The 24052-nt window shown below is 39.8% G+C and overlaps 1 protein-coding gene across 1 annotated transcript; it reads left to right on the top strand.

The window, feature by feature from the left end:
• Positions 1-3096: 3096 nt before the first annotated feature.
• Positions 3097-19608, top strand: anln2 (anillin, actin binding protein 2). Its single transcript, XM_061076471.1, has 23 exons — positions 3097-3307; positions 4028-4121; positions 4212-4379; positions 4592-4684; positions 6382-6560; positions 6895-6987; positions 8601-8688; positions 11199-11533; positions 11667-11761; positions 12497-12626; positions 12849-12984; positions 13695-13883; positions 14025-14151; positions 14343-14391; positions 15415-15468; positions 15550-15582; positions 15695-15716; positions 15935-16044; positions 16436-16489; positions 16859-16945; positions 17658-17765; positions 17856-18004; positions 18340-19608. Exons 2-23 carry the CDS (start codon positions 4034-4036, stop codon positions 18500-18502), a joined length of 2550 nt encoding a protein of 849 aa, XP_060932454.1. The 5' UTR covers positions 3097-3307; positions 4028-4033; the 3' UTR covers positions 18503-19608.
• The last annotated feature ends 4444 nt before the right edge of the window (positions 19609-24052 follow it).

The raw sequence follows: 24052 nt of genomic DNA, 5'->3' as shown, positions 1-24052 counted from the left end.
GTCACAAATGACAGATGTATTGTATATTACATCAAAACACTAGCATAACATTTCATTTAGCCAACGCTTTTATCCAAAGCAAATTACAATAAGTGCATTCAACCCTGAGGGTACAAACCCGGAACAACAAGAATCAAGAAAGTACAACTTCAAAAATAAAGCAAAACTACCAAGTGCTATAAGTAAGTGCCATTTAAGTGCCACTAAATTGTTGGTTTCAAAATTGGCAATGTTACATTCTATGGTTCAAAACGGGGTTGACTACCAAACTGGCAAAGTAAGAAACTGTTTTGGTTGCTTTTTTTTAGTTGATTGAAAATAAGTTTGTGAATATGCACCAGGAAGAGAATAATATCAGATGACATGTCAAGGGCCTTTAAATATGTCCTGCTTTATTACTTGATCCGAAGGCCCTCATTAATAGTGGTTGTGGTGTTTTAAAGTTATTCTCACACATGAATACATCCAATGAAATAATTCCAAAGCTGATCTACAGTAGGTGCCAGGTGTTTTAGGAAAGTTTTGGAAATACTTAGCAAAATGTGTCCTGCAGCTTCCTGTATTCCCCCATGCTCCCCGGTTAATCCAGCTCTGGATCCAGCCACTAAATAAAACAGCATAAAAAAACCTATACTGCCAAAGTCACTGCGGGAATTTTTAAAAGCAACAAGAACTAGATGAAGATTTCAGTTCTCCTTGAGAACAGACCATACTGTATACTTAACAGTGTGATCAGTATGGAGGGTTGGTGTATTGTATTTATATATACAGTCCATTTAGGGGCTGACATAAAAAATCTAGAATTAAATACATTTTATCAAATATATTATCCAACGACCCTTAGTGGTATCAGGCCATTGACAACGTTTTGGTTTCATCAAATGTTTGGTACAAAGTACAAACTATCTTTAATTAGACGGCTGCAGGAAATAACCAGCCACTAAATAAGTAAGTGGCAGAACTTGGTTTCGTTCCCTTACTGATGCAAACCTTTGATGGAATACCATGAAGTTATATAGATCTTATCACAGTTGTTCAGATGCATACACACAAACAAAGGTTTAGAAATGCAGCAGTGACCTATTTTGCGATCACCCAGAACCCTATTAATTTCCTCATCTGTAGTTTATTTCCATTACACTGTCAACAGTTTTTTATATGACATATTGCTTTTGGAACATCTATTCGAGAGGTGTGGGTTGCATGTGTCTTTGGTGTCACACCATGACCAAACATATAAGTGAATGTCACTGTGACCAAACAGAAATGATGACATAACTGTCAAACCCAGACCTCCTTACTTCCTGTTTGATTCATTGCAAAGATATCAAACATATTTCATACAGTATTTCATAGTTCACTGTGCAATCTGTGATGTATCTCAATAGGTTTTTAAATTGTGATCAAGTGGTTGCACTTAAAGGTGAGTGGTGTCTTCACTTCATTACTGATTGTTTGCGAAACATTAAATAAAATTCAACATATTTTGCTGGGGAAAATGCGTTTTGGGAATCTCCACTTGCTGCTGTGACTCATAATGTATGGTCATAGAGGAAATGACATAAAAATACATGTACAGTATAATCAACCTTGAATATCTTTATTGCACATGTCTCAATACAGTTACTTCACATGTAATCAATTGCACCATGTTTGATCCTCTGAGTCTAAACATGAGCCCTTTAAAGCGGCATAATGCAAGATTCGCTCTCAGCTACATTCAGGCTCCCCCTACAGACGGGATGCATAAATCACTGTCGTAATTACAAGAAGTCTCAGCCTCCCCATGCACACAGCTGTACATTTGTCGAGAAGCTGACAGAAAAGAAACCAGCAACTTCACAAGTCAAAGAACTGTGCGAACTAATGAGATAGAGATTTTACACAAACCCACAGGTTTCATTTGGTGACATAGCAGATGAAAACTAACATAACTAAAGAATGACCGTTGTTTTAGTTTAACTTAAACCCAGCAAAGCAAGTAGCTGACGCACTTATCAATGCCTGCAGTTGTCAATGTATCCAAGCACATTGAAATGTTTGGCTAACTTACTAAATCTCCATTTTAGTAGGTTTACCTGGAACAAGCTTTAACTGGGAGCACCTTAGCATGCTGTGTACAGTTTAAAAAGGCAGTGGAATTCAGCCTTTGACTTCAAGCTGTCCACAGATAAGATGAGGAGGAAGAATTCCTCCATGGACGAAGACACAGAGATGACTGTTGTTATCATCAAAGACTTAAAGTAAATCTTCTTAGAAACTGTGTAATTGTCTGTGGTAGCTGTGCGGACGGCTACAATCCCTGTTTTACTTGGTTTAGGGCTCTTTGTCTAAATCCCCTTTCACACAGGTCAAAAAAGCCACTGACATCCACGAACATCTGCCTCAGTTTTCAGTGCATAATTGATTATCAATTAATTATCAACAAAAACAGCTCCAATGCACTAAATGCAAAGGGAGAGAGTTGGAAATGTATCCTCCTTCCCTGTTTCCTGCTGTGTCGTCTGTCCACGTCTTGTCGATGTTCGTGTGTGCGCGTGTACGTGTGTGTGTTTGTTTTCCCAAAGTCCTGTTATCCTGCTTATTGACCTGCGACAGTGAGTCTCACTCCACAGTCAAGTTGTCAAGCTCTATATAAAGACCGCTTCATCCCACAAGACACACCCATGCTGATAGCAACACTCTGGCCACCTCCTCTGTCTTGCATTTTGAATCTTGTCACTCTGTTACACCTATTTTACCTGTGCACAGAATAACCTGCCCTCCTTTAACACCTGCCATGCTTCAAATTGTTTGGATGCCTGCCAGCTTTGTTTTAGAACTTGATTCTTGGAACGCTCACCTAGTCCTGCCTGCTGAATTTAGCCTAATATTTTGTATTATACACGTTAAATGTATGTGTCACTCACACACCAAAACAGAGATTTGTACAGTTAAGTGGTCAAAGCTGAACCATTCCAATATGACGTAGTGGAATCTTGATTTGCGCGTTTACTCTGTTTATTAGGGTAAATGGCCTCGTTTGGAGCTAGTCGCGCAACAGACCTGGGATCAGACTGTGTATAAGCTGACCCAGCAGCTGTGTGTGTTGGCCATAGGCTGCACAGGAAGGTGAAGACTGGTCCCAGATCAGCGCTGCTGGAGAGTGTTTACGGACTTGGACCCGCCCCATCACGTCAGAAGACCCGCTGAAATTCAAAGTTGGAGGAGGAGGAGACTGGAGGTTTCTGTGTGTTTATGTACAGTCTGTGGTCAGAACAAGAAGACCTCTCTCCTCGTCAGGCGGACCTCTCCCACATCTCCTCAGGTACGACCCCACGTTGAGCTCTTCACTCTGCACGCTTCAGTTTGTTCCTGCTAATATTAGCTAGCCGTTCTCAAAGCTAGGCTAACGTTTTGTCGAGCAGAGTTGACTCTTACGTGCAGCTAATCTGGCTAATGTAGCTGTTGAGTTATCAGTGCAGTTAAGTTGAGCAAACATGGCGGTTTTGATGTGTTGGCAGCGTTTCTCAGATGACGCAACGTATTCAGCTGACTTGCTGCTAGCTCCGCTAGCAAAGGAACCGAGTCATGTTGGAATGAGGCGAGCTGAAACTGTGGGGCGTTCGCGTTTCAAAAATCTGGGACACACACGAAACGTTCTAACCCCGTTAGCCGTTAGCCAGTTTGGTACAAATGTTAGATCTATTTTCAGTCGTTTTAATCGAATAGTCATCAAATAGTTTTGAACTTATACACACTGTAACATGGTGACTATATCCATGACCTTCACTGTTAAGCGTTCTCCTCTTTATACGTTAGAATAAGTCAGACTTTAAAATGCTGAAGCAAATTATTGTGCCAGATAACGATAACGCTACAATTTTCAATCGAGTACAGTATAATCCATCTAAAGAGGTTGGGAAACAGGTGTCATCATTGAAAACAAACTCCTACACAAACCTGACTCTTTATTCCTGCTCACTGACAGTGAGAGCAGGCATCTTGATTAGAAAACATATCCGGTGTGTAATGTCTCTGTTTGCAGATCAGTATGGAAGCTGGCGAGGAAAACAACGCAAGCATGAAGAGACAGAGAACACCTCTGTCAGATTCTGAAGAAAATGTCTTCTCACCCTCAGGTTTGTTTGTGCCTGTATTAACAATAATTTATCTATATTTATTACTTGCATATCATTTGCTTATCTCCATTGTTGTCTCCTATGTGTCAGATTTGAATGATGGCCAGAAGCGGCGGCGTCTGGACGCAGCAGGTCAAGAGAACCGGAGCCCTAAACCATCCAGCTCTGGACGACTAGCTGAGCTAGGGATAAAGGCTGATACACCGATGGTTCCCTCAGTGCAGTCCCGAGTCCACCAGCTCACCCACAGAAGAGAGGGTAATCCTGCCTTTTGAATATTGGTCACCCAGCTGCATCACAAAGCATGTAGAATTAAATATGTCTAGATTTCTGACTGCTTCCAGTCTTCCAGATTATCTGCAGGTAACACACAAACTATTAAGTCAAGGAGTTGAGTAAACTATGTGATAAACAGGTGATAAATGCAGTGGTTTATAACAGTAGTATGTGTTTTTGTATTTTCAATGAAGAAGCTCCAACGGCCCAGAGGTGCTTCTCGGATCCTGGGGCTGACAGCCCAGCAGCCAACATCCATGACAAGGGCTTCAGGGAGCATCTCCTTGGTAAGAATGCATTAGAAATTAGAGTGTGTAAATGTGAATTATTTGGGTGGAGTGGTTCTAGTCACTCAGCCTTCCGATGAATGCCAGTTCTTAACGGGACTCCACTTTCCAGCATTTTACTGGTGCTTGAAGAAGTGTTGCAAGGTATTCCCAGAAATATCTCACGATAAGGGTGATATCATAGTGGCCACTCACGGAAAGGTTTCACCCGCGTGTACACACACACAACCTCTCTGACACAGAAAGACACACAGTGACTCAGCTGATGTCTTTGACAGTTTAAATGACATTTTTAAAATGACACCACAATATCAACACGGATCACCACATCATGATTGATACTTTTCTTAAATTAGTAAAATCTTTCTTCATAGCTGCATGCATTAATACAAAATACAGATTGTACTGACTCTGCTCTCTTTTTCTCATGGCTGACACACACCGACACGAACACACAAAAAGAACACGGTGTCATTTGACATATATGTGAAGAAAACCATACAAGGTGTATGAAAAGACCCAATTACGACAGAAATAAAATTCTGTCCAAAGCTTTTATCCATATAAATGGCTGATCCCAATATCCAGTTTCCACTGTAATGTTTTCCAGGAAAGCAATTATTCGAATTTTGTCAGGGGGGTGCCATAAATTTGGACTTAGACGGCTGTCTCACAATTCTCTATGCAGGAAAAACCCTGTAAACAATTATCTGGTTATTCAGCACCTTAACTCAGGAAAATATTTGAATGACATCATTGTGATGTTTACAATTTGTCAGACACTGAATTGGTGACAGTAATCTTGGGTGTTCACCTTGAAACTGGTTATCAATTGTTTGCTTCTTGGCAGCAACAACTCATTTCATTTATTGTCCACTGTCATGGCTGCAAATTTTAATCAATCAACTCATGAATCAACTTTATTGGCATTTGAACACGTACAAGGAACAGACTATTTGGTTTCTCTCAGTGAACATGCACACTAATACAGTACATGGACAGCATCACAACATAACAAATCAAACTAGAATGGTACTCAGCAAAGTGCATACCTACCCCGAGGTGGTAAACAGAGAATTTCTTGATCCGTCGCCTTTATTCAGATCCACACTACAATTTCATGGTTTCTTAGTTTGCCCATGTTCCATCCTTCCACCAAGTTTTGTGGAAATACATTCAATAGTTTACATAATCTTGCAAATAAACAAACTAAATTTACATTAATTTTGTATTTATTTTTATAGAACTTAGGACACTATGGAGAATATCTCCAGTAAGTTTGAAGGTCTTCAGCAATAGTTGCCGATCACTTGTTGATGTTGGCGACCACCAGCAGATGTTAGGGACATATCCTCCGTTGTGTACCGTAGAATTAACAGGTGTCTTTACTCACAAGACCCCCTCTGCTAAGGCCGACCTGAGGTTGGATGTAATTATTTATATTTTATTACTTATTTATTTATAAACTAATTTGAGATTTATGTTTATTGTCATATCAATAACAGATAACTTAAACTGGGCTGGCTTTACTAACTCAAGTCCACTTGAAGTACAAGCCATACAGCTGTAAATATAAATTTATGGAGCTTGGTATCAGTCGATACTCTTTGAAATCCTAAGGAAATCGTATTTCTAAAAATGGACTTCATTTTTATTTACGTTTTAGAATTCATATCTACCTTTTTTATTCCATCCAGGTGAGGGAGAGTTCAGTCAGCGAATGGGGCGGTTTAAAGTGCCTGTTCTCCAGACTGGCCTCACACCGAGCCCTTCCAGCCTTTGCTCTCGAACCCGATCCAACTTAGTATCTGACATCCATGAGAAACTCCAGGGCACGACGACACCCAGCTCCAAGCAGGCCTCTCGCATTCGCCAGGTTGGTTGACCTGCCTAATGACTAAAATCAGTAATATCTACAATACTATCATCAGCACATTTGTTGCTTAAGTTCTTATACTTAAATGTGTAAGTGAACTTAAACATTATTTGATGAAATTAATCATGATATCCTGTAAATGATTTGTAGAACTCTTCAGCTGTGACTGTAATTCTTTAAATGTAAAATATTTCTAAACCAAGGCTAATATAGGTCACTGTATCATTTTAAATATATGAATGGCTTGATTTTATATCTGTATAATTCCTATTTAATTTATGTAATTTGACAGTAAATCGAAAGAGGGTGTGTCTAATGTTGTTTCTTGGTTCAGGAACGGGATCAGGAAATAAGCCAGCTACATTTCCAACCCATTAGTGAGAATGCCTGGCTAAAGAGAAGCAGCTCTGATCCCTTATTGGCTCAAGTGAGTTTATTTTGTTTATGAAAAAAATATCTTTGTATCTGACATTTTTATTGCAATGATTAAGACAAGATGAGACAGCACTGACTCTTAATGTAACTATATCAACATGAAATATCATTGTCAAAATGAGAAGACTTACACATTTAAAAAAATACTAACTTTATCAAAACCTTGCTATATTTCTATTGATGGGGGGGGGGGGAGAAGGAATTTACGGTGGGGTTTTTCTTTTGTCCCCAACAACAATAACTTGATCTAAATGTCCAATTTTTTTCCCATCAAATTATCTTTCTGGTGATTCCTTACTACCAGCAGTGCAACATCCTGACATCAGCACTCTACTTTTCCCAGTGTTAAACTTTTATATTATTACTTAAAACTTAAAATCAGATAATGACAGCAACAAACCAGGTTGACATTTGGATCTGCTTTAAATATGATGAATCTATAAAATCACTGGCAAGAAAATCACAGAACTGAGGAAACCTCCTAAACCTACCACATAGACACTGCGTACGTTAGGTTCAGGCTTTGTGTGAAAAGAGGTTTCAAACATTTTCCTAACAAATACATCAAAGTGAAAGTGACAACCCACCGCAAGCTCACAAAATTACATCATAAAGACCTGACAACCTGAGCATTATAAGATGATGATTTGAGGCCGGGCTGTTGTACAAGGTTCTCTTTGGTTGTGAGGGGTTATCTTTTTTTTTCTTTCTAGTCACTCTGGTACACTTTCGGCAAGATTTGTTATTGTTGCTGCTTCTTTGCAGGATGTTAAAATAATTTGGTGGAAAGTACTTTGCTGATGTTTGACTAAAATCCTCATCGTTGGTTGGTGGATTAAAACTATACAAAAATGTTAAATTGTTTCTTTAAACCTGAATGTCCAGAAATTTTGTTGAATCTAAAAAAGGATAAGGTTGACTCCAGCAGAGCTCAGACCTTAGGCATTTTGGGACAATTTAACTTCGATTTGCATCCTCCAATTCTCAGGTCGGCCAAAGTTAATGTGGTTAATTTTATATATACATTGATTGATATTGATAACCTCAACATTTTCTCTAAGCCTCTAGTGTATTAGGTTCAAGGATCAGGGATTCTATCTCTTCCGTCGCCGGCACATACGTCTAAAGGGACCTGATGATTGAAAACTCACAATGTTGTTTTTGTGGATATTTATTGTTTCACTTATGTTTTAGTCTCTTTTACACTTTGAGTGTTTTTTTACACACCTGCCTGTGTAAACATTAGCAGGGAAGGAGCACTCCTGGCCCCTCATCTCACTTCTCCTGGGTCCCTAGATCTGGAAGGAGAGTTCATTGGCCTCCCATGCAGCCCAGGGATGTGAGTCAGTGATTACTCTCTGGTCACTTGGTGCACATGGGAAATACTTTGATTTGGTCCCAGGCTTCAGAGGAAAGAAATTCACTGTTTAGATTGTCTGTGGTGTGGTTTTATGGAAGTGGGCTGTTATTTTCTCACGACGTTTCATTTGATGCTGACCAAATATTTATAGTGTCTATTCTGTTTTATTTGGGTCAACTTATTTATTTGCAATGATCTACATAAAACTGAGCTAATTCTTATCGGGCCAATATTGTTTCCCTCAGCAGGATGAGGATGAAGCTGAGAAGAAAGACGTTAGCTTCAGTGAAGCTCTTACATCTGCTGCAGAGAATCCATCTGCAAACACAACAGGTAAGACTCTTATGATGCTAAAGGGTTTTCCCCAATAGACTATTTGTAATGAAATGTATAACTTCTTTCCCGTGAACAGACTTAACCCTTGTAAAGTATGAATGTCCTTTTATAAACAAAGATCTGAAAATTGTGAACTTTGGGTAAATGATCTGAAAATAGTTTACATGGTGACAATTAAGAATTAGGATTTGACAAGTCCAGCAGCCATATATGGGTGTGCCCTCTGCAAGACGCATGCAAACTGAAATATTTTGCAGCACAAAGAAGTTGTGCAACTCTTCTTGCTATCAAGCAGCGACAGATGCATCAATGGAATTAGAATTATTTTATAATTTGCATAATAATGATAGATTTAACAGAGTAATGTAACCTTATTTATGAGGTGTAATTTATATATTTATTTATAATTGATTCAAAGTAGGGCTGAACCTAATGACTTTTATTAATTAATCTTAACATGCGATTAATTTTTTATTACTTGACATATAATAATGAATTTATCAAAAATAAAATTTCCTCAAGAAAAGGTCCGAAATATCATAATGGCTAAAGTGCGTTATGATTCGGTACCAAATATTTTGAAGTAGCCTGGTAGTTGTATGAATGTCTACATGAAGTCAAAAAGTAAAATAAAGAAAGTACAATTCAATAGCATTTCAACAATGTTTATTAAAAATGTTTACACTGAACTGGAGGAAACTCTATATCCTATATCACTTGTATGCAGAACTTAAGAACAAATTTGTTTGTACGAAGAGTTCTTGCACATACCTGTTACATGCTCTAACTTATGTTACGTTTGCTGCTTTTGGTGTTAAGATGTGAGACTAATCTTTCAACAGGTCAAAGATCACATTATAACTCTGAAGCACCAGTACCTCTAGAGCTCAAAAGCTTTAGTGAAGGGCAGCTGCAAATTGAGGGGAAGGAAAACACTCACCAGGGTGAAGAAGTCATGAAAGAGAGAGACCACAAGGCTTCAGTTGGAGATGAAAAGCAGCTTGCGTCAGAAGAATCAAAGACTGTGTTGAAGCTGTCTTTTAGTGATGATCAGAGTTTCTCCAAAACATGTTTCAGTGAGGATCTGAAAGTGTCATGTGATGAAGACAGGCTACTAGAATCAACTTTTCCCCACAAGTCAAACAATGAGAAAACCGGTGAGGTTTCAAAAGCAGCTGAACACAGCAGGAAAGAGAGTTTTTTATTGGAAGAAGATGAAAATATGGATGATGATTCTTTACATAATGAAGAGTACATTGAGCCCTCACCAGACGAGGAGTGTCGGTCGTGGAGATATCCTCAGTACAAGGTCTGCAAAGAGGGAGAGTCTGTCATGTCTGAAGAGCTGCAGGAAGATGTGTGTGCTGAGGAGAAGCTGGAACTATCAAGATTGGAAGAGGAGAAGGGAGGCAGTGTTGCAGATCACAGTGATCCCTCTGAAGTCCAGGACAGTGAATGTGATTTGGTTGATGTCTCTTTTGAGATGGCCAGTTCCTCTGAATTGGAGGAAGATGAGGAATCTATACCAGAAGAGGACTCTGTGGCAGACCAGTGTTCTTTAAACAGAGAACATGTGAACATGGATTCCAATGAAGAATGTAAGAAGGGAGCAGCCAGTGGAGAAACTGGTATTTGTACCACAATACAAGAGCAGAAAGACACAGAGGAATGTACTCAAGAAGATAATGTATGTCAACAGTCAGAAGACATCCTATCAATCGATATAAAGGAAGAACATATGGAGCTAGAGTCAGGCCTAAATAGCAGAGGGGAACAAATAACATCATCTCCTTTTGCAGATATAGCTCATAAAGAAATACAGACGGTGTATACAGAATTTCAGAGAAACACTGAAGAGGCAGCACAGTCAAAAACAAAGGTCAATGTCCAGCCTGTAGACGTTGCTGCAGATGATTCAGCTCTAAGTTTAACAGAGGTCCAGCTGTCAGAATACAGTCTGAAAGAAAAAAAGGGTCCAGAAATAGAACAAGAAACTCACAAGGCAGTGGGAGGAGAGAGTTTAAAGAAAGTCACATTTATCCCGGAGCCTGAGCTAATCAATGACTCAGCACCGTCTGAGGCCAGGACCTCTGAGGAGTCCAGAGCAGAGATGAGCATGTCAGGTAAGACCAGTAAGGATGTATGTGTGAGCACTGGGCTGCCTGAAGACAGAGGTGGAGCACGTTGGTGGCGTTGTTGGTGAGACAGATCCTTCACCACTAATAAACTGCACACACTGGGAAGGGGATGTTTGTGTGAATAATGTGGTTTTGCAAAACTATTATTTGAGACTAAGTATGTTGAAAAGTGCTTCGAGACAGACAAACAGGTGCTCATGAAGTTATAAAGGGCAAATGAGAAATGTATGTTGCCATCTATTATAGTTTTTTTAAATATAATGACTGGTTTCCTGGAAAGTCACCAGCCCATCTACCTTTTGCAGGAAGTATTATCCTTATTTGCCTCTAAAGGTGATTTGCTTTATTTTTGTATGTTTTGTAACCTAGATGCTGAGCTGAGCTCTCATGAAGAGACCAACACCAATGAAATTATCGATCGGATGTTCGACGAGGTGCTGGAATATGCTGGAAGGATGGAGGAAGAGAGGAGGAATGATGACGATCCTGAGTATGGTGACAGTGGCATTGGTGTTTGCTCTGGAGACAAAGATAAAATGGACACAGAGTCTAAGAAGGAGAAAAGCAAAGAGGAGGGAGAGGCCAAAGAAGAGTGGGATGAGAGCAAGGAGCTTGAAGGCAATGGAGATGAGTTGCTCACTTTCCCTCCCAGTGGCATCCTCTCTCCTCTCAGCAAGTCGGTGGAGACTTGGGTTACCCCTCTGGTAAGAAGACTTTTTACTGCTGAGATGTTCAAGTACAATTTAAGGACAATTTCTGGCTTAAGTAATGTTGGTAAAGTTAATAGTCAGGAGCAGGAAAAATACAGTTTATTAATGTTTACTATTCCACCAACAGCGGCTGGCAACAAGCCTGGAATCAAATCCTCCCTCTCTGCTCCTGACGCCAGAGGAGACCCTCTCCCCTGCAGTTGACTCTGTTCCTCTGTACAGGTAGAGGTCACAGCATCCACTCTACTTGGAATAAACCAGAGACTATCTCAGTCTTGAATCATTAGTGATTAGGGTTTATTATCGTTTAGGCTTTTTCTGGTGATGGTGCTAAATCGATTGATTTAACACTGTTCTGATGCCTAAACTGACAGAACCAATACTTTTTTTTTAAAAGAGCTCATAACAACAGTTGATAACAACATATTTTTTATAAGTGTTAACAGTTTAAAGTACACTTTAGTTTAAAATCTCACAATTACCTAATAAATAAAACCTAACCAACTAAAATAGTTAAACCCTTTATGATAATTTTTGTTCTTAATACAGAAAAAAATACCACAGCTCCAAACTTGGGGGTCATACAAACCCAAATACAGAGCATCCCTCTGATTTCCTCTGATATTAATGAAGGTTGCGATTCGGTCAGATACCGACTGCAGGAAAGGGTGCCTGATTTGTTAACTAATCCTTAAAGTCTTGTGACACATCTCATTCGATTTGATAACATTTTATTTGTTTAGTGCCGAATCATAATAATCATTATCTCAAGGCACTTAACATCTAAGGTCAAGACCTGAGAAAATCTAAGAAATAACATCCCCAGTTAATTTGTTTACCAAGTAGGATCAGATTCACCTTTACTATCTATCACTAATAATCCAAAATACGAGTGTTTATATATTGTCCTATAACATGCTGAACTGTAATCTGATTGGTTGTTTCTATGATTGACAGTATTGATGCCTACCGTACACAAAGGCAGAACAAGTTGCCCCCCATTCAGAGCGTCACTCCCGGGGTTCAGAGACAAGCTCCAGAGAAGTCACAGCCTCAACATTCTGTCAACACCAAGGAGAGAATCACGGTGTGTAACACAGTATTTGATTATTTATTTGATTGTTGGAAGAAGACAAATTCTCACGGTATACCATTTACTATTCTGAGTTACTTCTAACCATGTTTTCCCCATTACAAAACACTGACAACTGAAAGCGTAAACTGAACTGCAGAAACTTGACTAGTTCGATTTAATTTTGTCTCATACAAATGTACCCATAATGCCACTTATGATTCTGTTCATCACCAGGCTCTTAATGAGGAAGCAGGCAAACTGCAGAGTGTGATCAGTCAGACCCTGCAGGCTCTGAGCTGCTGTACTGATGAGGAGCATGGACGAGGCTCGCTGGAGGAGGCTGAAGCTGAAAAACTACTGCTGGTGTCCTGTAAGTCGAACACATGGCTGTTTGTTTGTTCTCTCTTTTAGAATATATATTTCTTCATCACTTGATTGCGTCTCTGGAACAACAAGTATATCCCCACCATTTAATCAGTGTTTCCCGCATAATTAATTCAATATATGGCGGTAGCGTGGTTGCTAGTGCACAAAGGTTTATCTCATGCGCAACAGATTTCAAGTGACAAATACAAAGACTAAGGCCCAATCCCATTTCAGCCGTTAGCCCTTCTCCTATGTTTTGCTCGTTTAAGTGTAGGGGTACGGTGTCCCAATACTTGTTGGGACAGAGGGGTAAGGCATTATACCCCTCCAAACAGAGATTTTTCAGACCCTCACTTCGAACGGAGGGGTACCCAGAATGCCTTACGAAACACCGGCAAGCTGCGAGAGAGACCGACAAATGCAATATTTTCACCATTTAATAAGGATTCAACAATAATGATAATGATTTTAGTTTAATATAATTGAAATTTATTATGGTCACTTTTTTCACAAAAACCTTAAAACAAAAGATAGCTGCCACGCTATTGTTTTCTTTACCCCACAGTGGGCCCTTTATATTTAAATACTTTATATTCAGCTGCAAAATGAAAATTCACCACTAGATTACATTCTGAACCTTTAAAAATCTCAAAGTAGGAGTATTTTTATTATTTCTCTGTAGCCCTCTTGTGTCATTCTTGTGATGTATTTCAGGTGAGAAACGCTCTGCCCTGCTGGCAGAAGTGTCTAGACTGAGGGAGGAGAGGAACTCAGAAACTGGAGGGGCATCAGGGGAGGACAAGGAATATGTTCCCCAGCAGCCCTGTAGAGGCACTGTCAGCATCACGAACATCCAGCTGCCGCTTAAGTTTGAATTTGTCTGCTCCTCACAAAGCCGCACAGGTAAAACAGCAAAAAGACATATCTGCTATTTTCTAGCTTGCTGGGTCACTCGTACAGCTTTTATATCTCTTCACTAAAAATGTGATTAACACAAACATAGTGATTTACATCCTCTTTTTTCTCGTTTTTGTACATGTTCAGGAAGACCAAGTCACTACTTTTTCATCCTGATCCGCTACGGGCCCTGCAACATCATCGCTACTTCCCTGGCCACAGCTGCTGACGCTCAGAATGGAGACACCATCTCCTTCCCCACCTCAGTGACACTGTAAGCTGCAGTTCACTAGAATATGTATTGAATGGTCACATGTAAACAACTTTCATGCAGTTTAGCACAGATTTCATATTGTCTTCATCTGTAGAGAGTTTAATCACATAATTAATGAACGTGTTTATTTCAATATAAATCTATAATGTTGATTAAATCTTGTTATGTTTGTCCTCTGCTTGATATTTCAGGAAGGACATTCGCTCATCATTTGAGATTGATGTAGAAGTCTATAGTCTGGTGAGATAAACATTTGCATTTTGATTTGCTGTTCTTTGTTGAATATTTTGAATATAAGTGGTTAGTGCCACTGATGCCAGTATTTATAAATTAATTTATACAATGTTACAGTTATTCATACCCTGTATGTTCCTTAACAAAAACTTGGAGTATTTCGTCTGCTTGAATGTTTGCTTGTGTTGTGTATGGAACATCAATTGTAAATAATGTAAACTTTCTTAAATTTTCTGATGTTGATACTTTATTATCTCCACACTTTAATACTAAAGATAGAAGTGTTTGGTGTGTTGTGATGAGATTGGTGAAATGGCTCTTAATGTGGTGGATGGAGTGAGTATGCTGCACAGATAGTTTGGCCTATTCTGTGGCTCAGGTACTGTGTAGGTCGCCTGGTGGGTTGAGCAGCATTCTGCGGGTTTGGCATGTTGCAAGCTGGCATGTTGTTAGCTTGCCGTGTTGCAGGCAGAAGTGAATAGGCTTACTACAATGGGCTGTCTCCCAAGTGTAGACAATCACTGTGCTAAAGTTGTGTTGTGGAGTGTCAAGCTGCTTTTTCCAAACCTCTCTCTGTTGTGTTATCCAGCTCGGGGCAGCAAAGCGGAGCCTGTGAGCCCAGTCCTGGCACGTGCATTCTGCCCTTTATCATGCACACCCTGTGTGATAGTTTCACAGACAGACCCAGTTACAGTCAAACAAAATTTGCACAGCTGAAGTAGAAACTACTGTTGTTCTACAGAAGACAGTACAAACACTAGGAAATATTTTCTAAATGGCCTCTGCCTATGACTGACAGGCCTGTTGTCAATGTGTATGTGAGAGAGAGGTCTACAACAGAGTAAAAGTACAAAACACCATAAGATCTTTCATGTGTCAAAAACAGAACCTTGCTCGTTTAAATACAATACCCTGAGGGCACTGGATCATAACTCTTTTCAGTTACAGTCATACAAAGTGGATAAATCTATTTCACAGTTTGATCGATGTGATGCATTGATTATCTTTTTCTGTCTTCGTGCCATCTAGTCCCACACTTCAGGTAGCAGCTGCAGCGTTGACCGGACCACCACCAAGTCACGGGTAATTACATGAATTTCTTAAATACAAATAGGTATGACTTTATTAATGTCTAACTACCTTATTGTGTATTTATATACTCAGGTTACACCTAGAAAGCTTTTGAACACTATCAAAGTGAGTACAATGTCTTTATTTCATACTTGTATATCCAGGCATGTTTTTTATTATTTGTAATTACTTCTCCCAGAAGTGTTGCGCCTAAACCTTTTCATTAATTTTTCAACAGAGATCCAGTAACACTCTGACATGTGAGTTGAGTTTATTTTGGTCAGTGCTAAATGTCGTTTACCCCTTTTCACTGAATCCAGTAACTCTGGAATAGAAGCTAGTAAAAGTTTAAATAAAGCTTTGAGTATTTAATGTGGCATCAGTTCTTCTTTGTACTGAAAAGGCCTAGTTAAACACTGGTCGTAATGGTCAGGCGTATTTCTTTTTTTTCCTATGAACTTTCATTCTTGTCCTTCAGCTGCTGCTATGCCTGCTCTCAACTCTCGTCGCTCCAGTAACTTTTGTCTTGTGGGCTCCCACAAGATCACCTTGGCCTCACTGGGACACAGCAAGTTCCCTCTGGATAAGGTAAATGTCTGGGAAGAGCTGCTCACTCTGTCACATTACAACCAAGATTGTGTCTGGACTAAGTAGTAAGAGCTGCTGGGGAAAAGCAGGATTGTTTGTCAGATTGGTGTGCAGAACTTTGGTGGATGTGTTTTTGTGAGCACAGACGAAGTTGTTAATAGAGTCAATGAAAAGCATGGCACATGTCACAAAATCACTGTCACTGGGCTTTGCTCCTGTCTGCTTTTAATTTTTTTACCAAACAACCACCAGTGCTCCGGGCAGCACTACATGGTACACCTACCCCTTTGCTCCCTTTATTATTCTGTTAGAACTTGTGCACTTGGGTGGGCTCACTGGTGATGTAACGTGTCTGTCTCCCTCCCCTCTCTGTCTTGCTTCTTCCACTCAGATGAAACTTGATGGCAAAATCAGGAGACTGCTGGGAGATGAATTTCAGGAAAAGGTTTCACTCTTTTCTCACATTGTCACCCCTTCACCTCTCACTTTCCACTCAGCTCCACTGCCTCACTGTCACTGTCTTTATTCCGTTGGTTTGTGATTGCATTTACTCCTTTTAGTTCAACTTCAACCTTGCATTTGGATCTGTTATGTTTATATTTTGACTCTAAATGCCTGTCCATTTACGCGTATGCATATTCCAAGGAGTAAGTTCATAGTTAAACGTATTTGTGATAATGTTACTACCATTTCTGAAAAAAAGGGAAGTTGTGACCATGTCTGATCACTTTTTGACTTCTTCCAGATACTGTTTTCTGTTTGCATCTCTTCCACGTCCTACCCTTTCTCCTCCCTCTTCTCTCCCGACCTGTAGGTGCCTTTTCTCTCTCCTCTAGAGGGCAACATCTACCTAAGACTGGACAGCCAGAGTCACTCCAATGTGCAGCACCAAGGCTTCCTGGTCAGCACGGTTTTTATTTACTCAACTGTCCGACTATGTTCACAGCGGGCTCAAATGGCCAGATTCTGATTTAGTTTTTTCCACTATGTGACCCAGATCGGATGTTTAATGACACAAATCACATGGAATCTGCGTTTGAGTCAGATTTGGGCCATTTTCATATGTTGTTCTAAATCAGATACAGTACAGATTTTTGAGGGGTTGTATAGTAACTGGTCTGTGTTTGAATGCATATCAAGAGAAAACCGTAAACACTCACATCTGTGTCAAAGGTAATGTGAATAGCTACACAAAGGCAAGTAGTGTCAACTTAGTGTCTGACTTGATCAGTGTCACACATTCTGTATTAGAATGTTGACATATAAAGCAAATAGAGATTTACATTAAACTCCTGTGGGAAATTGTAAAGCGTTTCTTACATGGTTGATTTAAATGTTGTGATATTACAAGATTTAAGTCCATTTAACATTTTTATTAATTTGCAACTTTACCCTCCAAAAATTATGACTTAATTTTCATAATCTTATGAATAATCAAATGAGGCTAAGACTTTTTTTCTCATAACAAATTTATACTCATGTTCTGGCAAAATAATCCTTGAGTGGCCCTAATACTACTTTGTTCAAAGTAGACAATTTCATTTAAGAACATTTTATTGTGCCTTGCTGCATTTAGTAGTCTCACTGTGGTGTTTTCCTGGTTCTGTTCCCAGACAATGTTTGAGTTGGTCGGTGGATATGGTGTGTGGCATCGCAGATATTTTGTCCTGGAGGGATACAGCATGCAGTACTGGAACCATCCTAATGACAGAGAAACCAAGGTATGAATACACCAACACAAAAACTGTGCAGAAGAACTCACCAAGTTACTTTGAGCAGCTTTGATTCAGTCTTGTCGGTTCACCTCTCAGCAGGCAGGGGGCAGCATCTCTCTGTCCAGCTCTCCCAGTCAGTGTGTCAGGCCTGTCAATAGGGACTCGTGTGCTCGACCTTTCACCTTCGAGCTAGTGAGCAACAATCCACATCAGCAGCAGGATGACAGCCAGGAGGCATTGGCCAAGTAAGTCTGAATAAAAGTAATAAGACTTTGCGAGTTTGTGAAGAAGATTTTTTGTGGTGTTCTTGGATTGTAATTCATTTACCTACCATGTGATAATCCTTGACCTAAACGACCCTTTTCATCATATTTGATGTTGTACATTTTGGTCCATAGAATTTATCACCATGGTCTGTTAAATATAATTACCACACAGTAACCTCCTCATGTGGCGGCAGTGATGTCACAGTGGGTGTTAAACGTTTGGCAGAAACACCTTCTGTGACATCATATTTGGGTTGTGGCTGGAAACATTCCTGCAGATGAACTGATCCCTGGCGTTCTTCTGTCTTGCGCAGGTGTTGGTTTTCAGCCGACACCAAACAGGAGAGATCGGACTGGATGGAGAAACTCAACCAAGTTCTTTTGGACGTTCACACGTGGAACCGAGCATCAGCGACCCAAACAGAAAGTCAGCAGTCAAACACGAGCAGTGGGAACTTGAGGGAGAGCATACTGTAACTACATCGCTATGTGCTCCGATGCAGTAGGGATGAGTTGTGTCTGTCTGGGATGCATGGGGGCATGTAGGGCTGGTAGATTATTAATGTCAGTGCAGCAGGAGATGAGCTTAGCCTCTGTTTCACTGATTTAAATCAAACAGCCAAATTCTAAACCGGTAACATGTGATGTGTTTTTGGGAGATTCTTCTGTTTAAGTTTCTGTTTATTTCTTTTTATCTCAATCATTTACTGTTGGGTTAGGGTTAGGGTTTCATTTTTATTTGCCAAGTTACATTTGTCATTTAAATCTTTTTAGTTTCTCTCTTTACTTTACGTTATGTTTTTACTTTTCTTCTATGGCAATCAGCTGCTTTAGCCTTCATTGGCCCTGTTATATTGTCACTTTGAGTAGCTAAGATGAAAGTCCTCTTGTAGCTTATATATTTTTGAAATGATGAAAGTAATATTTTACCTCTGTATCATTTAAACTGGAATGATAGACACATTTATTTAGACACTAATGAATATTGAAGGAGAAAATAAATCTTTAAATCTACTAAACTGATTTAGGATGAGAATGTAGCTGAAATGGCAGGGAACTATTGAAGGAGTGTTGGAATGGGAGCTTCTGTTAGTCGTTTAGGGACAGTTGCTATTTCTGTTTAGTGAAATAATAGGGTTTTGATCAGGGGCTCTAAATTGAAGATAACGTGGGCTTATGTTCCACTGAACCAATCAATATTTGACTGTTTATAACTCGATTTCGAGTGTCAATCTATTCCTATTGTCGGCACAAAGTGTCACTGGTGTCTTGGGGTTGTACTTTCTACTCAGTGCCCGTAAGAGTTCGCTCATATTCTTGAGTACATGATTTGTGTCACTGCCAATTAAAGCTGTATATTTACATCTGTAGACTTGTGTTATATACGTAATACACCAGATGAAGAGACGGGGTAAAAGAGGGGACTATGGTGATGCTGCTGCAATGTATGTGGTCTGTTCTGTCTGATGTCCTGTTCTTTTCCATGTATTTCAACTGATCAGTCTGTCACTTTGTTATAAATGTTATTCATGTCAACTCTTATATGCACTTAATGGAAGGTACAAATAAAATGAATGGAATTCAAAGGCAACAAAAACAGTTTCGATGGATGAATGTGACCAATCCAGCCAGTGCAAGCGCTGGTATGAAAATGTAATGTCTTGTTATATCATCAATATTTTGTTATATCACTGATATTTAATTAACTTTTCAGTGGAACCCTGTTAGAGTGGGCACCCATCAGTATTTTTAACATATGAATCCATGTATTGGTTTCGGACACTTCTCGTCCCTTTGGTTTCTCCAACACTTTTCTGTACATTTTTTTCACATACTTAAGAATGGAGAAGTGCAAGAGACTGAGCCATAGATCGTCATACAGACAGCCTGAGTGAGTCTGGCAGGAAGGCCGCTCGGGTCAGGAATGTCATACAGGAAGTGGTCTAGAATTAGACGTCCTGTTCGTCCCAGAGACTGGGTGGAGACGCTGCTGGATGTTATGGAGTTTAAGGTGATGACAACTAGGGTTGCAAAGGGGTGGATAGTTTCCGGTAAATTTCCGGAAACTTTCCACAGGAATATTAAGCTCGGGAATTTTGGGAATTTTGAAAAAAATAAAACTATGCAAATTAAACCCTGAGCAATAAAAACATCATTCAAAACTCTATTTTAAAGATGGATGGAATGCAGCACACGCTGCACGTTGAATTTTAACCCTCCACTGTGCATTCTTCCATCACATGCACAGATAAATCCCAGCATCCTTCACTCTACAGCAGGGCTATTGAGGCCTGCTGTAGAGTGCAGGACTAGTCAGGTAAGTTTCCATGATATTACTCGGGAAAATATATTAGCATGCTGATTGAGGATTGTTCATCTGTTCATCTAGCCTATTTCCATTAATTTATCCATCAATTGTAAAATATTTTTACAGACTATTCCAATTGTTTGGCTAACTATTTATATCTCTGGCATTGCATTAGTGTGTTTTTACAAACTTTTTTCTCATCTTATTCTACAGAACAATGCCACGTGCACTCTCTCATGTGTGGAGACATTTAACCCCATCCAATGTAGAAGGAGAGGCTGTGTACATTTGCAAATACTGTGCAAAGACCTATGTTAAGAATGACACAACGATGCAGAAGCATATAGTCAAGTGCCCAAAGTTTCCTCAGGGCTCAAATCAGCCTATGACACAACAAAATGTTTATATTTATTTCTGTATATGACAAGGTAAATACAGTTAGTATAAATTACCCACAACATTTCCAGTTTATTCCCGGTTATTCCCGTATATTCCCGTTAATTCCCATGGAAAGTTTCCAACTTTGAATATTCCCGGAATTTTGCAACCCTAATGACAACAAAGGGAGGGCAGCATTCTGTTTTTAGTACTCGTCTCCAATCAGCCAACACTGGCTGTTACAAGCTCCAAATTTATGGCAGCAAAATAGATTACACTGATCAGAACTAGTGTAGTGCCAATTCTAACCAGTCTGCTTACAATAAGCTGTTCTCTTGTCCTGTGTTAATTCTCTGGGGCTACTTCAGAATTATTTCTTGTCATTAGTGAGTCCTCAAATAGTAATACAATATACTGTCACTTATTATTGTTTGTGTGCTGGACATGTGCAGAGCCTTTATGAACAGTCTATGGTGCATAGTAAAGTTACAAAACTTCATCCTACCTGGTTTGTCTGCAGTTGAAATTTAATAGTCACTATTTTATAACGCTGTTATTTTTTCATACATTGCATGACACAATCTGCAGATCGACCATTGTGCTTTGACCAATGGTTTGACCCAGTTGCTACTGTAGTTTATCTGAGGCAGCAGAAGACATGTTCAAAACAGTCTGCAGACTGAAGACACTGCTTCTCCCCCACTGACTGCTACAGGGCACTACTGGTCACCTGTTTATTCAAATCTTATAAACATTAAAAGTATGTCATGTGTCCAAATCTGGGCCATTAACGATAGACATACCAAGTGTAAATTCGATAAGATTAATGTTTTTGTGAGATAAGCGTTCCACAGACCGACGTGTAGAATTCGTAGCTAGATGGAAACATTTGACAAAATCCAACCGATGTCTCTGACATCGGAACCTATAAAGATTCCCATTGAAATGTCAATAAAAACCACACCCCCTGCAGTCATTCAGTTCATCAGGGGTTGAGGATTTAAATGGACATATCCGAATGATGGAAACAATAAATATCAGATGGATTTGATTGTGAATGATAAATAGCAGACCGTGAGCCAGTTCAGTTAATTATCACAGCAACAAATAAAATGGCAGGTAGGTTTTCTGACTTCCATACGTATTTGAATTCAAATAATTTGTGATGATTCCAGCCCTCATTGCTGTGAATGTAAAACAGATAGTAGTTCTACAGCAGAGGGAGTGACTGAGCTGAGGAGAATCACTCAGACGGCAGTCAGCCCTGCTGTCTCTGGGCCTGAGCTCGGCAGGTCAGTGGCCTTCCTGTCCTCAGTGATGTGTTCCCGCCCTGCAGGAATATGTCCTGCACAACATCCTGGTGTGTCAGCCTCCACCCTGCTCTGGTTCCCTACATGACCCTGGAGGAAACTGTTCCTGTGGCAAACAAATAAGAGGTGATACTAAGGTGGGTTCCCCTGCTAACTGGACTGATACAGGATGCAGAAATGGATGTGGATTTCACTTGAAATTGTACCTAAACTGAACAGCCTGATGATTTGCTCAACAAGGTTTCATTCTGTGTGAAGAGAGTAAGACACTGTATAACACTGATAAGGAGTCTCAAGGTGATTCCTTTTTGTATTTCTGTCATATCTGACATGTTGTAGACATATAACTTTGACTTTTTCGGTTTAAGAAGCTATGGTCAATATCTTACACTTTAGCCCAAGGTCTGGCCCAAGGTCAAAAACAGTTTAGAAAATGCAATAACATAAAAAAAAGTCCAGAAAGAAATAGAAGCAGGAAAAGACATTGAATTGTCGCCAGGGCCTTGCTTTCCATCCCATCACGAACAACAACAAAGCAGTTGTCTAACCCTTTCCATAATCAGAAATGTTGTGTTTAGTGAATTGTTGTCCTATGACCCTCAGTGCCACCGTACATATATACGTCGACATAGTGAATATTTCAGTGAAAAGACGTTATTTCCTCTTTAAATCTTTATGCATTATTTTGATTCATGGAGGTGAAGTCACTGTAGTTTTTGTCTTGCTTTTTAAAAAAGAGTAAAGTAGGAGCTACAGGAGGTTTGTCAGTGTCGTGTCTGTCACAATGTTGTCCCTTGTTCAGATTCAACTTGTTTTCTAACACCGACCCACACAAACAGTTTCAGATTGCATTAGAATCTACTGGATTACGAATCCACTTGGCACGCTCCCCACTGTGTTGTGAAGAGGTCCGGGAAGCTCATTGGCATAAACAGGGTGCTTGGGTCAGAAGGCTCAACTGGGCCGCAAATACACCAAGTTCCCTCAGTGGTAGAAGCCAGCACTGGTGAAACACTACAGAGGATTGGAGACGGTCAATGACATAGTCTCTCTTATTGTTTTCTTTTCTTCCAACACAATTTGTTCAGCGCTGACCACAGAGCCACAGAGGAATCAGACTTGGTGACAAAGAAATGTTGATGATTGACAAATGCAGTTCTGTGAATCATGACTGATGTCTGGTTCAAAGCCTCTAAGACACCTAGTGCCTCACAGTATAAAAGAAATGGTCTTGGCCTTCATTAGTCCTTGGCTGCTTTGTGATACCTTTTTCACAGTGGACATCAGTTAATGACTTATGCATGACACATTGCTTCTTCCTGTTACAATGTGCTTAATTGTTTTCCCTTTACGAGTCAAGGGAACATTACCCTATACTTCCCCCACCCATCACCCCCTCTTCCACCATCTGGATTCTTTACCTGCTGCCCTCTCCTTGGTATTCTGTCTTTGTCCTGCCACTCTCTTGGGCCGTGGCACATTTCATTGTCTTTGAAAAGTTTCAAGATTCATCCATTAAAATGATCATGATATATCGGTATCCAGTGGAAAATTTATTTTCCAAAAATTACTCTTGTGTTCTTCTTTCACATAACTATAGAAGAATAACAAAAAACTATACCAAAGTATGCCAAGGAACATATATAAATTCTGACTTGATTGGGAAATACTAGTTTGACAAAACAATCCAAAAATACTACTGTCTGTTTTCCAAAGCTGTCAACCACACTTTTATGAGTAAAAGGAGTTTGTCCAGTTGTTGTGAAGATAGATCCGTTGGCATGCTAGTTCTGCCTCTGTAAATAATTCATCCATGACATTTTTGGGAGTTTGGCTGAGAGTTTCGGAGAAATCTAGTAAGTTGACCTTGTGTGGGGACAGTTCAGTCTAATCAGTGCAAGTAATCAGGAAGCTGAGGGACATGTTACTCTCCTTTCCATCTTGTTACCAGGCCCCTGAATGCAGCATGTCTCACTTTACCCTCCCTGTTCCTACCCCTTTCTCCCCTCCCGCCTCCACCGTCCCTGCCCT

The sequence above is a fragment of the Limanda limanda genome, chromosome 8 (assembly GCF_963576545.1).
Source record: "Limanda limanda chromosome 8, fLimLim1.1, whole genome shotgun sequence".
In the NCBI taxonomy this organism is placed as follows: domain Eukaryota; kingdom Metazoa; phylum Chordata; class Actinopteri; order Pleuronectiformes; family Pleuronectidae; genus Limanda; species Limanda limanda.
Note: the sequence above shows the minus strand (reverse complement) of the source record. Positions and strands in the feature narration are given on the sequence as shown.

Bases quoted from the DNA above. Each gene is read 5' to 3' on its own strand.
- anln2 (XM_061076471.1), top strand. From the start codon at position 4,034: ATGGAAGCTGGCGAGGAAAACAACGCAAGCATGAAGAGACAGAGAACA. The intron at 8,689-11,198 runs GTAAGACTCTTA...TTTGTAACCTAG, and splicing joins TCCATCTGCAAACACAACAG to ATGCTGAGCTGAGCTCTCAT. The intron at 18,005-18,339 runs GTAAGTCTGAAT...TGTCTTGCGCAG, and splicing joins AGCCAGGAGGCATTGGCCAA to GTGTTGGTTTTCAGCCGACA.